Source organism: Neolamprologus multifasciatus, chromosome 1 (assembly GCF_963576455.1).
Source record: "Neolamprologus multifasciatus chromosome 1, fNeoMul1.2, whole genome shotgun sequence".
Classification (NCBI taxonomy): domain Eukaryota; kingdom Metazoa; phylum Chordata; class Actinopteri; order Cichliformes; family Cichlidae; genus Neolamprologus; species Neolamprologus multifasciatus.
The window spans coordinates 20,821,438-20,836,877 of NC_140439.1; the positions used below are offsets into that span (position 1 = coordinate 20,821,438).

The following is a 15,440-nucleotide window of genomic DNA, read 5'->3' on the forward strand; positions in this document are numbered from 1 at the left end:
TCTATTACAGAGAGCTATAATAATTAATTCATGAATAATGCTTACAACACTTAGAAAGGCAACTTCCTCTCTTTCTTTTCTCATCTTTTCTAAGCCCCCCCCCCCCCCCCCCCCCCCCACCAGATAATCACCCACAGACACTCCTGACTTTTATCTTTACACACATGGATTCATACTTGACTCTGAAGGCACATATGTTACTTTATGTGTAGACTTTTTTTTTCCTTTTTACTACTCACCTGATCTGGTCAGACAAGATGTGTGATTGGCCAAAGTCTCCAACCCAGGAGTGTAGTTCCCCTCCAGACCAATTACCATTCAAAACAAGAACGCACTATATAGAACACTATAATTTAAAACACTGCTGTGCTGGCTAACTACTCTACGAGACACTCGCTGAAAAACAAAGTGTTGCATAGTTGACGTTGACAGGTTCGCATCCATTTTGCTCACACGAAAACGTTTCAGAGAAGGCGCCTGTTTTAGTCAGTGGAGAGTAAAATGACTCAATACTTGCAGAACTAAAATTAAATTAATAAGGAAAATGTATGTTGTATTAAAAATAAGGCTTTATTTCACAACATAGAACTGAGTGTTAAACCTATAGTGAAACTCTTTTAATGTGTCCACTTGACTATAATGCTGTGTATATGAGCATCAGCATAATGGCAAAGCCTCAGATGTTGCACCTTTGTATCTTTGCCTACTGCCTTGTAAAACTATGTATAATAAAACTGCAGTGATACGTAGAAACATCTGATTAATGTCATAGACCTGTTAACAGTATTTCAGTCACTTCATTCATCAACATCAGTGACGAATCATTCACTGATGCCTTTCACTGTAGTTTGTGCTAAATGCTGTGTGTTTGTACATGTAATCAATGAATACAGACACGGTCTTGAATAATCAGGCCACATGTTATCTTAATGACCTTCTAGTACCGTATTACCGCATTAGAGCACTTCACTCTCAGACTGCTGGCTTACTTGTGGTTCCTAGAGTATTTAAAAGTAGAATGAGAGGCAGAGCCTTCAGCTTTCAGGCCCCTCTTCTGTGGAACCAGCTTCCAGTTGGGATTCGGCAGACAGAGAGCATCTCTACTTTTAAGATTAGGTTTAAAACGTAACTATATGGTTTGTCAGAAAGGAAAGGCTGGATCAGGTGACCCTGAATCCTCCCTCGGTTACACTGCAATAGGTCTAGGCTGCTGGGGGATTCCTATGATGCATCGAATGTTTCTTTATAAGCCACCCCGCCCCTCCCTGAGCCTGGTTCTGCTGGAGGTTTCTTCCTGTTAAAAGGGAGTTTTCCCTTCCTACTGTCACTAAAGTGCTTGCTCATAGGGGTCATCTGATTGTTGGGGTTTTCTCTGAATACATACATTTTGTATTGCAAATCACAACAGCCGCTTATAGGTGCATTGTAAGGTAAAGACCCTATGGTAATAGTACAATAATAAACAGAATACAACATGTAAAAAACAAAAGGCTTCTTCAGTAAATATATTGGGCAGTCCTTTGTTTCTGGTTTGAGTGTTTATTAGTTTGCTAAGAGCATAAATATGGTTTTCCCTAAGTACAAAGGTCACAAAAAGAAAAAATACTATGAAAGACTCTCCAGCTACTGCAGAATACTCCTGTCTCTCAGTATTGTATAAATTTTGCATTTGAAGTTCATTTCTCCTAATGTTTGGGATTTTTTTGTGGATTTATCCTTTAGGGTTAGATGGCACTTTTAAATCAGTAACATCCACCCACACGCATACAGTTATTGAAATAACTGAAACTTTGGTCGTTTGGTGTAAAAGGGATCAAAAGGAGATGATTATGTTTTAATGAAATTCATGCAAATATCTAATCCATATGGTCTCTTAAACAACAAAAAATCTGTATTTTAAGGGATGCATAAATCTTTTCAGTACACAAGAGAAAATGAAAATTGTTTGCAATCTTGTGCCGAGGTCTGCCGAACAGCAGTCCGCTGAAAGCAAAGCAATCAAATCCCACAACAATCAGAAAGGAGACCAAACCAGTGTGTTTTTATGCTCATACTTTTTTAATGTATCACAATGAGCAAGAAACATACTTGATGAAATATTTTCAAAGGAGTATATTCAATTACCATCTACAATCAACTTAACTAGGACAACAAGTTTTTGTGACAAAAGTTTCTTTAAAAGTCTGAAGTTCCATGTGGTTGTATGTATGTTAGTTTCCATGTAATTTGGTACAGTTTGGAAATCTTCATATAATTACAGTAACAAAAAAGCTAACAAGACTACAGTATAGAAAAGACATCAAGAACAACATTTTTGGTTTAACTTGCTCTTTTTTGTACATTGCAAGGCTGTTTTTTTCTACCCTCAGATGGGCTGCCTGGAGCCACAGAGCCATGCTTATGAGGCTCGAAGGAGGAGTAATTCAAGGAAACAAAAAAAAAAAAAAAAAAAAAAAAAAAAAAAAGGATAAAAAAACATTGTGGCACCAGAAGTCACAAAAGGAACAGAGAGCTCCAAGTAACAGTTCATCTTTGAAGTTGGAGCAAATGGTTGTTTGGTTGTTAGTTTGGTTGTTAATTTTGGTTAATATGCTTTTTTTTTTTTTTTTCTTAGTGTAACTGCCTCTTTAAGAATGACAGCTTTGAGAACCCATCCCCTCTCTGTGTTGTTAATTTCTCTGTTTAGATAATGTAACCAACAGAGAGAGGGGTGAGCCGCCATTTGACTGGAGAGCTTTACTTGTCAACCGGAGACAAGCACGAGGAAATGAAACGGGTAGCAACATGAACTGGAAGATATGAAGCAAGCATCTCTGTCCATCCTGTCCTGAAATTTGGAAAATGTCCATCAAAGAGCAGAAGCGGAGGCAGAGCTGGAGAAATAAAGGACAGACAGAAAGGAGAAAGAGGCAGCTGGAGCCACTTAAGTTCAGTTTCCTCTAAAGACTTTCCTCTGTGTATGACACACGTCCATTGGTTCCAGAGTCCATTCGCATTACAGAGTTGTCAGTAATCAAATAAGGAGGTGGTTTTTAAAGCTGTTTTGAGCCTGGCTTTGGCTCCCATGCCCAGTTTTGTGTGCCCAGAGCCTCCCTTGTCCTCCTAACAAGATCTCCAAAGCTTCCCAGAGTCCTTTATCATTTCTTTTTATTCCTTCTTCATCTCAAAAAACAAACAAACAAATAAAAGAAAACAAACAGTTGATGTCTTGGTTTTAAATATATCTATATCTGTATACAGGTACACTTTCGTTTTCACAGTGGGCAAAAGATGACCTCTACAGCAAGACCTTGTCTTTATCCCTCTCTTGTAATTGTCCATTAAAATCAAGTATCCCAAATGTAAGGAGGTGGATCCCTGAATCCACAATAGCATTGTGTGCCGCAATAAAATATACACTTATCCGGGGCACGTTTTTTTTTTCCTTTGTGTTTCAACTGCATAAAGCTTTGGCCACATTCATATATTCAATCAAAGTAAAAACTGCTCAGTGCTTCGTTGTCATCGTTCTCATTTCCAATCGTTATCTTTTAAATTTGATTTTCTGAATTTCAGTTATTCACAATCCAGCTTCGTGGTTCAGCTTGTTTTGGTGAGTAACATATAACCAAAAAAAAAATAATAATTAAAGGCAAAGAAGAAGAAAAAAAAATTGAATTGATGCTGGCTCTTATGACACGCACGCACATACACGCACACAGACGTACAACGCACACTTACACAAACACACAAACCCATACAGAGTACATGCTGGCTGAATCTAATGTGAAGACCTCAACTGTGTCTTCCACAAAAGAGCCCAAAAGATTACACTTTGGAAAAAAAGAGCAAAAAGTATCATCGAAACAATGAATATAAAGTGGCCAGGTCATAATTTTCCTTTTTGTCTCTCAATTTCAGCAATTCAATTTAAAGCTAGTGTTAATTTATGATAAAAAGTAATTCACGGAAAATAAAATAAAATACTTCTAAGAAAATAATACATGTCTGACATTATCTGAAAAATAAAATAAAGCAAACATATTTTGAGGAAAAACTGTACAACTTAAGGATTTTTTTTTTTCCAACACAAGAAAGCACATGTGAACAGTATTTCAGGGAACTGGACTTGAGACGTAGCAAGCTTGCAGACCAGATCTACTGACTTTCAACAGCATGCTGTAGTATTAACACCAAATACCATTTCTCTACAAGATGTAGCATTTTTAAACACCTTTGAGATTGTGCCTTTTTAGTCATTAGGGCAAAATATATTGACTATACAATAGTGGCCAAAAAAGTAGTTCTCCACAAATTTAAATATGTCTTGGTTTTGGTTTAAAAAAAAAAGAAAAATTAAAATGATGATATCATAAGGGAGAAGGGTGTGGTACCTACGCACATCCATTTCCATTGCAACAAAACGAAGTAAGTGACTTCTTTGGACATGAAAGCATCCTAACAATTTGAAAACAAGAGACATCTTCAAAAATAACCTCCTACTTTTTCCAGACATAATGCTTTGGAATGAAGATGTCTCTACCTGTAATCTATGTGTGGAAGTGGCACCCTGCAGACACATGCAACAAGTGACTGAGCGACAGCACCTCAGCAAAACGGCCGTTATTCCCCTCTGAGACTAGTTGTAGGTCGACTGGTATAAATGTTACTAAACCTATGAGACGCATCAGTACCAGATGTATTATATACATTTTTTGGTAACCACTATTACTTGCTTAACAAGTGAGCAACAACCTTGACTGGATGGAGGGATTTTCAGCAACGTTCCATGCCAGCACAAAATGACATATGGGGGTCGCTTTCTTCAGCAACCAATGATGCAAAAAATGTACACAACAGTTTACAGTCACTTCAAAAATGAGGAAAAAATAGATTGTGACAATTAAAAGCAATCAAATGAAACAGGATCAGTCCTTGCTTAAGAAAAATCCATTGTGATATTTGGAATGCACTGTTCTTTACAAACGTTATAGATCATTGGCTTTAAACATTGGTCTATTCAAAGAAAAGAAAATCGGCAAAATGTCCTTTGGAACATATATTCACAGTCTTCAAAGTTCCGTTTTTGCAACAAGAAAAAAAAAAAAAGGTGTTGCAGAGGCAAGAAATTGGTTTATTGTTTGTTTTAAAGCTTAGCCAAAAGCAAAATGAGCATGCATCTAGGTACTCTTTTTTTTTCCCTCAAAATTCTACATTAGCAGCAAAACGTATGTCCTTGAAGACCAGACCTTATACGTTTTCTTAAAAAAATTGACATTTGAATGTGACAAAAGTCAAACAAAGATTAATAACCTCTATTATACAAACTGCAATGGCTCTGTAACGGTGCTACTCCACAATGCAAGGACAAGGGCCCTTTTTGGTTTTTGGTATTTACGTAAAAAAGCCACCTGTTTGCTTGCAAAGAAGCAAAATCGGCAACTCTGATGCGTACTCCTTTATCTTTTAAAACTTTGTTTCTTTCCTCTAAAAACAGCAACAAATTCTCAAGTATAAAGAACCCTCTTTTCTCATCTTTATGCACCAATGGTGAAAGTGTTTAGTCTTTGGATTTTCTTTTTGTCTTAAAGCGTGAGAATTATTATTAGTATTCTTTTTTCATTTTCACTTATGACAAAAAAAAAGGAAAAAAAAAAGACCGTAGCCACACTACATGAAGAACAAAAGACCTGCTTTGTATACATATCTACAAACACAGGAGAGCGAGAGAGAAAAATAAGTGCCGAGAGAGGAAAACGAAGAGTGAAAAATAGGAGTCAGACAGTGATAAGTGCACAAAGGTAACACAAAAATTAAATTAAATAAAACTTTCAATATTTCACCCATTATCTTTTTCATTTTGGTTAGAGCAATACCAACCAAATCATAAAATTTAAATAATGCTAAAAGAGGATCCTGCCTTGTCAGGAGGGGCATTTGGGTTCATGTTTCCCAAGAAGTTAAGAATAAGACAGAAATAAAGTTTCGATAAATTACCTGTCCATAATCTAGACTATCGGAATGACCAAGACAACATCAAATGAAGTGTCATAAAATTGGACAATACAAAAGCTAAATGTACATAAAGGTTTTTTTTTTCCTCCAACCTACCATACTGTTTAAATTCGTTTCCAATGCAACATTCTACTTAACACCAAAAATGCTTGTATCTATCATAAATACAGAAGGCTGATTCTTTTTTTTCTTTTTTCTTTTTTAATTAAAACTATTCATCGCCCGTTATCACGTCTGCAATGCTTTCCTTGTATGGGATAATCGGGACTGTAACTTCCCCACTTTGAAAGAATTTCTGATATTGAAATCAGCAAATTGTTTGACCCTATTTGAATGCCCAGAAACAATGCCTTATCAAAATTTAATTCAACTTAAACTTTCTATTAGTAAATCAAGTTCAGAAAGAAAACAATAATAATGCTCATCTCCTGTTGGAAACACAAGGTGAAAACATGAATTTCTGTAACAGAAAAACATCTGTGAGCTGTTGACCTGAGAATAAAATAGACATTACATTATTCTTTCACTTTTGCAAGCCATTGGTATCTGAATGCTTAAATAGCAAGAAAACTGATAGACTATTCTCCCATACAGTACATACTGGCTTTTTGTGGCTGTGCTATTAAGTAGAAATTATTACAAAACAAAGGGACAGCTCGTTGACTTGCATTTCTTCAAAAGGGTTCTTGGGCCATCTGTCAACTTTGAGGCAGTCCATTGCCATACAGTACAGCATTCCTCCACCATTACCCAAAACGTAACTGCAGCGATCTTTTTCTGTTCTCACATATTAGTATGCCTGTACACAGATTAGCCACGACATTAAAAACACTGACAGCTGATTAAAAAAAAAGAAATTGTTCACCTCGTTACAGTGTGATGCTGGGAAACCTTGGCATTCATGCAGATGGTATTTTGACCAACCGCACAGCAGGATTAAGGAACACGACAAAGAACCTAAGGCGTTAACCTGGCCTTCAACCTCCCTGGACCTCAACGCAATCCCAGTCTGCAGCCGACATCCCAGTACCAGAAACCACGGGACACACCTAAGGGTCAAGTGTCCGTGCCCTGATGGGTCATAAACTATTTTGCTGGCACAATGGGGCATACACAATTTAATGCAGGTGGTTTTAATGTTGTGGCTGATCGGTGCGTTTCGGTTGAGTTTAAACAAAAACAAAAGAAAAACAAAGAAATACAAAAATGAAAACCAGCATGTTGATATGGGAAAACAATCCACTAACATTTAAATTTTTGGTTACAAGCTTTGGAATTGCAGTTAGTCTTTACACATCTTTTTCTGAAATTGGTTTGTATACTTTTAATGTATTTTTAACATTGCTGCTTTTTATGGGTTTTTTTAATTTTTGGATTTTTTTTTTTTGTCTTTTAGGGAGTTTTTTTTAAATATCGTCCATCACTGAAAGCTCTTTTACAATCTGATGGAGTCTGTTCCTACACTAGCAAGATTACTACTACAACTATTACTGTCTTTGACAAAGCCAGGCTGCTGCAGCTCCTCCGCCGTCCTGCCCAGCCTGTTTGCTGACTTCTGACTGCTGTCAGAGTCAGACTCGTCGGTAAAGACGTCTGTTGGTATCGAGGTCTGAACTCCTGAGGTGCTCAATGAACTTGAGGTAACCGTTGAAGGTGAGGACACTGGAGGAAAAGAGGAGGAAGAAGAGGAGGGACTAGCATTGGGCTTCCCAGCTAAAGCTCTGGGGAAAGGGGCCTGGGGCCAGGGTTTTCCGGCAGCTGTGGTGTTGAGTTGGGTAGTAGAGGAGGAGCACAAAGATGAGGAGACAGCAGAAGATGGCATGGTGGCTGATGTTGTTGGCGGGGGAGGAGGGCTGCTGATGGGATGAGTGGCAGACTGCGAGGTAGATGCGGTGTTAGGATTGGGGAAGCAGGCTGAAGAGTGAGGTAATAAACTAGTAGCGTGCTCTTTGGCATTTCTGACCGATCTCTTGATTGTTCTGTGTTTGTGCAATGCCGATTCCAGGTGTTGACTGAGTGCTTTCTCCCCATCCAACGTAGTGTCACAAGCCAGGCAGTCATAGAGACTTCCAGCCCCTACACCTACGCCACCGGGGACACGCAGCAACATCTCTTGCAGGTTTGCCACAGACTGACCGAAAAAGCAGTTCGATTTAAGGTGGGTAATAGCCGCTTCTTCCTTGGTGAAAACAGCTTGACACTTGCGGCATGCCAGTTTATACTGCACCTTGGGGACGATATACTGGTCTAGATGGGTGTCCACAGGTTTGCCATCCATCTCATTCTGCTCGGAGGGTACTGTAGTATGAGAAGAGGAGGAGGAGGACGAGGAGGAAGAGGAAGAGGAGGAAGTGGGAGGTTCACTTTGTGGATTGCCCTTTTGCTCCTCTGATTTCGCTGGATCTTTGGCAGAATCTTTGCGATCCCCCAAGGTTTGAGGGGGAACTGAAGTTTGGCTCGCCTTGGGTTGCTGGATCTGCTGAAGCTGCCGCTGCTGCTGCTGTAGTGCCTCCTGCAAGCTCTGCTGATATTGCTGGTAATGCTGCAGTAGGGACCCTGGAGACAGGCCCATCAGTGCTTGTGACAATGCTGGGTTGTAAGGGAAGAGACTTTCCATACCATACATTGGTTGCAGGTAGCCCCCTTGTAGAGCCCCAGGAATCTGAGGGGTATAATATGGGGAAAAGCCAGGCATGAAGTAGGGTAGAAACTGGTTTGTGAGGAGAGCTGTGGGATCTGATGCCAAAGCAGCCTGGAGGGCCTGAAGCTGGGCAGGATCTACCACATACTCCATTCCAGGTGTGGGCATAGAAGTGGCAGGAACAGCTGTTTCAGGTTTCTCCTTTTTGGCGCTGGCAGCAGAAGTGGAAGGGGCGGGGGTGCTTCCAGTTGATGATGGAGTTGAGGGCTTCTCTGTCTTTTCCTTGGCCTTCTCCTTCTCTTTTACTCTCTCAGCATCTCGTTCTTTGGGGGGTTCAGGTCGCGACTGACTGGTTGAGGATGTGGAATTGGAGGTGGGGTTTGAGTGGGAAGTAGACGTGTTGGTCTGGGCTGGGCTGGATGCAGTGAGAGACGATGAGGAGGGAGGCTTGTTGGGCAATCCAGACGTGGGGAGGCTAGGTGAGGGAACACTGGCACCAGGCATGTTCAGGAGGTTTGAAGGTTTTGGAGGAGTTAAAGCTGCAAATTTGTCAAATACAGACAAGAAAATAAGACTTAATAGGTTTTTATTTCATGGTAGTGCAGTGCCTTTTTAAAAGATTATTCAGCTGTAACAAAACTAATTAATTAAACAATACTGAAAGGTGATACAAAAGAGGCAAATGATTATTTTTATGTGAATCATAAAAAGCTTTGTGAAATTACTACAAATATCACAAAATCAAAGCCTTGTACTTTGTGGTATTTTCTGGTCTAAAGCTTAAGTGTTAGCATTTGAGACAGGTTGGGTACATAATAGCACAACAATAGCAACAATGGCAAAGGTCAATAAATTATGTCAGATATATTTGCATCAGTGTTAATGAATATATGTGGCAGACTGATTCATAGTTAGATCTGATGCCTGGAAATACACAGTACTTCCTGCAGCAATGGATGATCATTTATTAAACTAGTTTAGTTGAGAAAACCCATCTGCAACTCTAAACCTGAAATGTTAGTAGTGAAAAAATGCCAAATAGTGACGTACCTGAATTAGATGAGTTAAAGCTGGGAAGAGAGGGGCTGCCAACCCCTGGTAAAAGGACAGGTGGGATGCCTTGCAGGTTTGGATAGGCCGACTGGAGATTTAAAGCCTGCATTGCAGGGTTATCAAACATCCCCTGCTGCTGCATGGCCTGTTGCTGCGCCAATCCTAAAACTTCATTGGCCTTCTTAATGCGGTCCATTTCTTGCTGGGCCATAAGTTGGCGGACAGTAGCTGGGTCAAAGTACTCTTTCTCTTTATCGATCTGGCTGCCAATAGTATCCTTCACCTTAGAGATGTGTTGCTGGGAGAAAATGTGATCACGAACAGAGAGGCGAGCGCTATATTTAACACCACACAAAGTGCACTCAGTCTTCGGCCCCTCGTAAGATGTCTGATTTATTCCGAAGTGCTTGGCCATATTGAGCTTTGCCTTTTTCTCCTTTGCGCGAGCATTTTGAAACCACACCTGAACCACTCTCTTTGGAAGTCCAATATCATTGCCAAGTACCTCGCATTCCAGCATGGTAGGTGTCCTGTAGTCGTTAAAACAGGATTTTAACACTTTCAGCTGGAGGTTAGTCATCTGGGTTCGGAAGCGCTTTTGGCCAGGTCTATCTCCACCTTCAAGGCTCCTGCTACCAGAGGCTCCAGGACTTGGTGAGCAGGGGTCAGCCAGACTGGACGTCTCACTGTGGTCAATCATATTTTCATTTTCATAGTCCTTAGCATAATAGCTTGTTGCAGGGCTTACTAGTCCCGAGGACATCTGGTCATCATTTTCAAGGATGGGAGCTGTGCCCCCAGACTTAGACAGGTAATCGCCACTATTTTGGCTGTGCTTTGCATCAGCACTGTCATTATCAGCATTAGCCTCATCACCTGTGGTTGTGTCTGTAATGGCTGTATTCACAGAAGAGCAGTCATCATTATCGAGTTTGCTCTGATCAAAGTTCAGGTTCATAGAGGACATGGTGGCACTCTCAAAGTCTTCCATTCCTTCAACTTTGATGGATGAAGGGCTCAGTAGACCCCTTGGAGACAAGTCCAAGCCTTTGTTCATGGGTGACATGGAGGAGCTTTGTCCATCACTGTTTGTAGTAGGGGGTAGCTGGGAGTAACCTGATGTATCAAGAGCATCCATTTTTATTTGCATGTTCTCCTGCTCAGGTAACATACCGCTGAGAGTTAAATTATATCCAGCACGTTTGGCTTCATGCCAGTGACGAGAGCGAATGTGTGCTTCAAGGGCAGTCTTTGCTTTAAAAAGAGCTCGACAAAAAGGACACCTACGATGAGCTTGGGCTGGCCCAACAGCTCTAAACTGGCCTTTTCTCTCTCTGGCTCTGGTATTCTGGAACCACACTTGCACAACTCTCTTTTTCAAACCCACCTCAACAGCAATGTGGTCAAGCATTTTACGCGTAGGATTAGAATCTAATAAATACTTCTGATATAAGATCTCTAGCTGTTCAGGTGTGATGGTGGTTCTAAGCCTCTTGTCTCGCTGTGGCTCTTCTCCACTATTTGTGCTATCGTTTTCTCCTGGACTAGTGCTAGCTTTCTCCTCTAACTTCCTTTTCAGGGAGTTCATAGTGGAGGTTGGGGTGGACGGAGAGGTGGCAGAGCTGCTTGGAATTTGTGGCATCCCAGAGATTAGCTGGGTTGCCAGGAGAGGATTGCTAGGATCAAAAAGCATGAAAGACATGTCAATTGGACGGTCGAGGAACTGCGGGTGGATGAATTGATTTTGCACAGAAAGGAAGTGTAATTGCTGGTGTTCCTGCCAGTGCTCAAAGGAGGGGAAGCCAATTTTGCACTGCTCACACTGGTATGGGATCATCTGCTGTGCCAGTTGTTGTGTGGCAGAGGTCAAGTGTGGATTGAGGCCCATGTGAGAGCTTTGTGATGAAGGCTGGCTTGTCTGTGAGGCTGACAGACCACTCTGCTGTTGCTGCTGAGAAAAGGAAGGAGTTGAATGCTTGGAGGGCTTAGAAACATTTTGGATCTTCTCTTCTCTCTGTGGTCTCTGGTGTTGTACTTCAGATTGAGGTTGGTGCACAATTTCCTGCTTAATGGAGGTTTGGTTTTCTCGCGGATCAGCGGTTATTTCTGGTAACTGCTTGGGCTTCTCATCATAGAGGTTTGAGGTGGTTGCTGGTGATGCCTCCTCTTTCTCGGTGGATGGGAGGTGTGAGAATGCTGAAGTCGTGGGTGGAAGTGGGCAGAGACTCGAAGAGGAGGGCATTGGGGTGTGACAGGAAGACCCAGAGGGAGTGTAACATTCATGGGAAAAATCCATTGAATCCTCATTTTGGCTGTCATACTGTCCATCCTCATCTTCATCTTTGTAACACAGCTTCTTTTGGTGTTTTATTAGATCAAATATACGCTGGAAAACGAGACTACATTTCTTGCACTGGTAGTTCAGGTTAGATGTGCGAATGTATCGGTCGTTTGACAGTTCTCTTCTTTCACCATCTTTCCCTCCATCACCTTGATTTTCATAATTCTTCCTTGCTTTCTGACGCGCATTTTGGAACCACACAACAATAACACGGGTGGGGAGGCTCAAAAGGTTTGAGAGCTGTTCAAATTCATCATCTTTAGGATAAGCATTGGCATCAAAGAAATCTTGCAGAACTCTTAGCTGGTAGTCAGTAAACCTAGTCCTGGATGATCTCTTGCTTCCATAGTATTCGTGTTTCTGAGGTTCAGGAGAAGGAGGTTTGGAATCAATTTTAGTGTCTTCCAGAGTTGTTGTTGGTGGATTGTTGAAATTGTAAGGCGAGTCTTTATTGCGCTGCCTTTCTTTGAAAAGGGTGTTTCTGAACCAGTGCTTTATCACTTTTTGTGGAAGCCCTGACTTGTCTGCCATCTCTTTGATCTGGTCCTCATTTGGTGAATTGTTGATATCAAAGTACTGTCGTAGGACCCTAAGCTGGTCGTCGGTGATGCGTGTCCGTGGTCTCTTGTTCTGCTGCAGCATGGCTGGTGTCAGTTGCTGTTGGTAGAGTTGGGCCAGGTCTGAGGCCAGGCTTGGCTCAACAGACGGCAACTGGGGAGGCAACTGAGTAGGCAGGGACTGAAGAGACATGGGCTGCATCATAAGTGGGGAGAAGAGCGGCAAATCCATTGGCATGGGTATTTGTGTCATTGGAACTGGTGCTTGTGGAGGTGGCACGGTTGGAGGTGTGAGTGAGGCATTAGACACAGGTATATTTGGGGTGGGAGCTCTTTGGGGTGGAGGAGGAGGTGGGGGTGGAGGAGGGGGAGGTGGTGGAGCTGGAGCAGCCTCTGGTGTAGGCGGTCTCAGTGGGTAGAGCTTATCATAATGTTCTCTGTATTCCTTGGCAAACCTCTCAAGGGATCGGAATGGAAAGAAAGCCTGGTGGATATGCTCCTGGTGACTCTTCAGAATCAGTATGTTTGAAAACAGCTTGCCACAGGCTTCACATTCCAGCTTCTCCAATCCCCCAATGGGATCTATGACTCTTGTTATTCCACCTGGACCACTTGATCCAGTAGGTCCAGCTGTCTTTTTCTGAGCTTTCTGTTTATTTTCATTGTACTGAATTACTAACTCAAACCCAAAATTTTCCAGCAGGGCTTTAGTTGCATTTCCTCGAGCATCTGAAGCAATCCTTGGTGGAGGCAAGCCAGTATCATGGTTTATATTTATTGAAATATGCTGACTATCCCTTTCTTTTGGCCTGCTGTCTGCAGAATCCTTATTTACATAGTCCTCATTTTTTTCGCTTGCATGCCTCTCCCTTTGTATTTCTCTGTCCTTGTCATTCTGAGAGGAGGGAGGTTTCTGCTTTAATTCAGCTTGTTGGAGGAGTGATGCACTCTGTTGCAGCAACGCCATTTGGCTCTGAACCTGCAAGTGTGATTGTTGTTGCTGCTGCTGCTGTTGCTGCTGCTGCTGCTGTTGTTGCTGCTGCTGTTGCTGCTGAAGGTGGTGGTGCATCAATTGCTGCTGCAAGCAACTCTGTTGGGCTGAGTTTTTAAGATCTTCAAGCAAAGAGCTGGGGGATCCAGCTAAGCCAAGTGCTGAGCTGCTGATGCTGATCTCAGGATTTAGCTGAAATTCTGCTCCAGGGATGTAGAAAGGAAACAGCAACTGCTGCTGCTGCAGAGGCAGAAGTGCATCAGTTGTCATTGGGAAGTGCTGCAGAAGTGCTGGGTTGAACAGCTGTGACTGTAGAAGAGCAGCTTGCTGCTGGAGCTCTTGTTGAAGCTGTGCTTGAGCTTGGGCTTGAGCCTGAGCCAATTGCTGTTGCTGCTGAAGCTGTTGCTGTTGCCCCCTTGCAGAGAGAATGTCTGAAAATTTGGACTTTTTCACTTCGTGGTTCTCAGATGGTGAGGAGTGGCAGCTCACCGAGGAATTCCCCTGGTTTTCAGTGTTGTGAGTCTGGCTTGTGTGGTTTCCTCCTAGAATATTCTGGGCTGCCTGATTCCCAGAAGAGCTGTGGTTGGTGGAGCTAGTGTTTGAGTTGCTGGCTGGGCTTGGACTTGATGTTGATGTGCTCATGCCGGATCCTCCACTGCTTAAACCAGTTGCGCTTGCAGAGCTAGTGATCCCCCCTGCTGCCTCAAGTTTGGCTGCCCTAGCTTTGGTCTGGTGTAGAACAGAGCGCATGTGGATTTCCAAAGTTGAACTCTGGCTATATGCCACATTACAAGTGCTGCACTTGAATGGCTTGTTGTCAGGGCTGCTGGTAGGCTCAGGTTGACCAGTAGTAGACTCCTGAAGAGCCCTCTTCACCTTGTGTAGGTGGGAGACAGAGTTGTAATGAACCAGAAGGATGTTCTTCTGTGTAAAAGACTCTTTGCATACAGTGCACTTAAAAGGACGAGATGGATCCAGGAATTTCTCCATCGTAAAGTTAGGGCCCTTTCTGAATGGCAATGCACGTTTAGGTTCAGATCCAGAATCTTCCTGCAGTGAGCCAGAGTCACTGCCTGTCGGGCTTTGTTTTTCCTCTGGATCACTTTCATCTCCATCTTTGTCATCCTCTCCCAGACTTCCATGTTCTTCACCAAGGCTTGGATCACCCATTGCCATAATGTCACCATTCATCAATAATCCCCCATACAGCTGCTGGATGTCAGCTTCACTCAGTTCCAGGTGGCTGGTTTCTAAATGCTTCTTCAGCGCCTGTAGTGTTCTGAAGCTTCGCTGGCAAAGACAGCACATGGTGGCTGCCCTGATCACATGATATTGTGAATGGAGTTGTAATTTCTCCACAGTCTTAAAGGCCAGACTACACTGGTTGCAGCGGTACTTGTAGACATGCCGATCTGAAACAGGCAATTGGTGCCTTTTGTTGTGAACCTCATTGAAGTGCATTTGTAGGGAGTTAGAGGTCTTGAACAATTGATTACAGCCTTTCTTCCAGCACAGGAATCCTGTGGCATCCTCCCGTTCTGATTGTTGATCTTCCAGAGGTGACTTGCGAGCTTCAGCTATTTCAGTAGGGAGTGACACCCCTTTTTCTGGATCAGCATCTGATGCATCTGTGAATAAATAAGTCAAGAGAAGATAGCCATTCATCAGATTCTACATTTGCTGAGTGGAATTTTTCCAGTAATATCAATAAAGGACATTCAGTGTGTTAGTGGCATGGAAAGGTGCCAAAAAAAACAAACAAGCCAAGCACTGACTAATTACAAAATCTGCAAACACCAACAATCTTTCATAATGTGTTGGTGTGAATGCAGGCCAAAATTGTGAAATGCTTCAGTAATAACA

The 15,440-nt window shown here is 42.2% G+C and overlaps 1 protein-coding gene across 9 annotated transcripts in view; it reads right to left on the bottom strand.

Moving 5' to 3' along the window:
- Nucleotides 1–1,519: 1,519 nt before the first annotated feature.
- zfhx3b (zinc finger homeobox 3b) overlaps nucleotides 1,520–15,440 on the bottom strand; it is a 287,490-nt gene continuing 273,569 nt past the window's right edge. For all 9 annotated transcript variants that reach the window (XM_085162836.1, XM_085162826.1, XM_085162793.1 and 6 more), the window contains 2 exons: nucleotides 9,686–15,205; nucleotides 1,520–9,174 (listed from right to left, as the gene is read on the bottom strand). In XM_085162836.1, coding sequence (XP_085018962.1) covers nucleotides 7,430–9,174; nucleotides 9,686–15,205 — 7,265 coding nt within the window. In that variant the 3' untranslated portion in view covers nucleotides 1,520–7,429. The remainder of the gene's footprint in view (nucleotides 9,175–9,685; nucleotides 15,206–15,440) is intronic.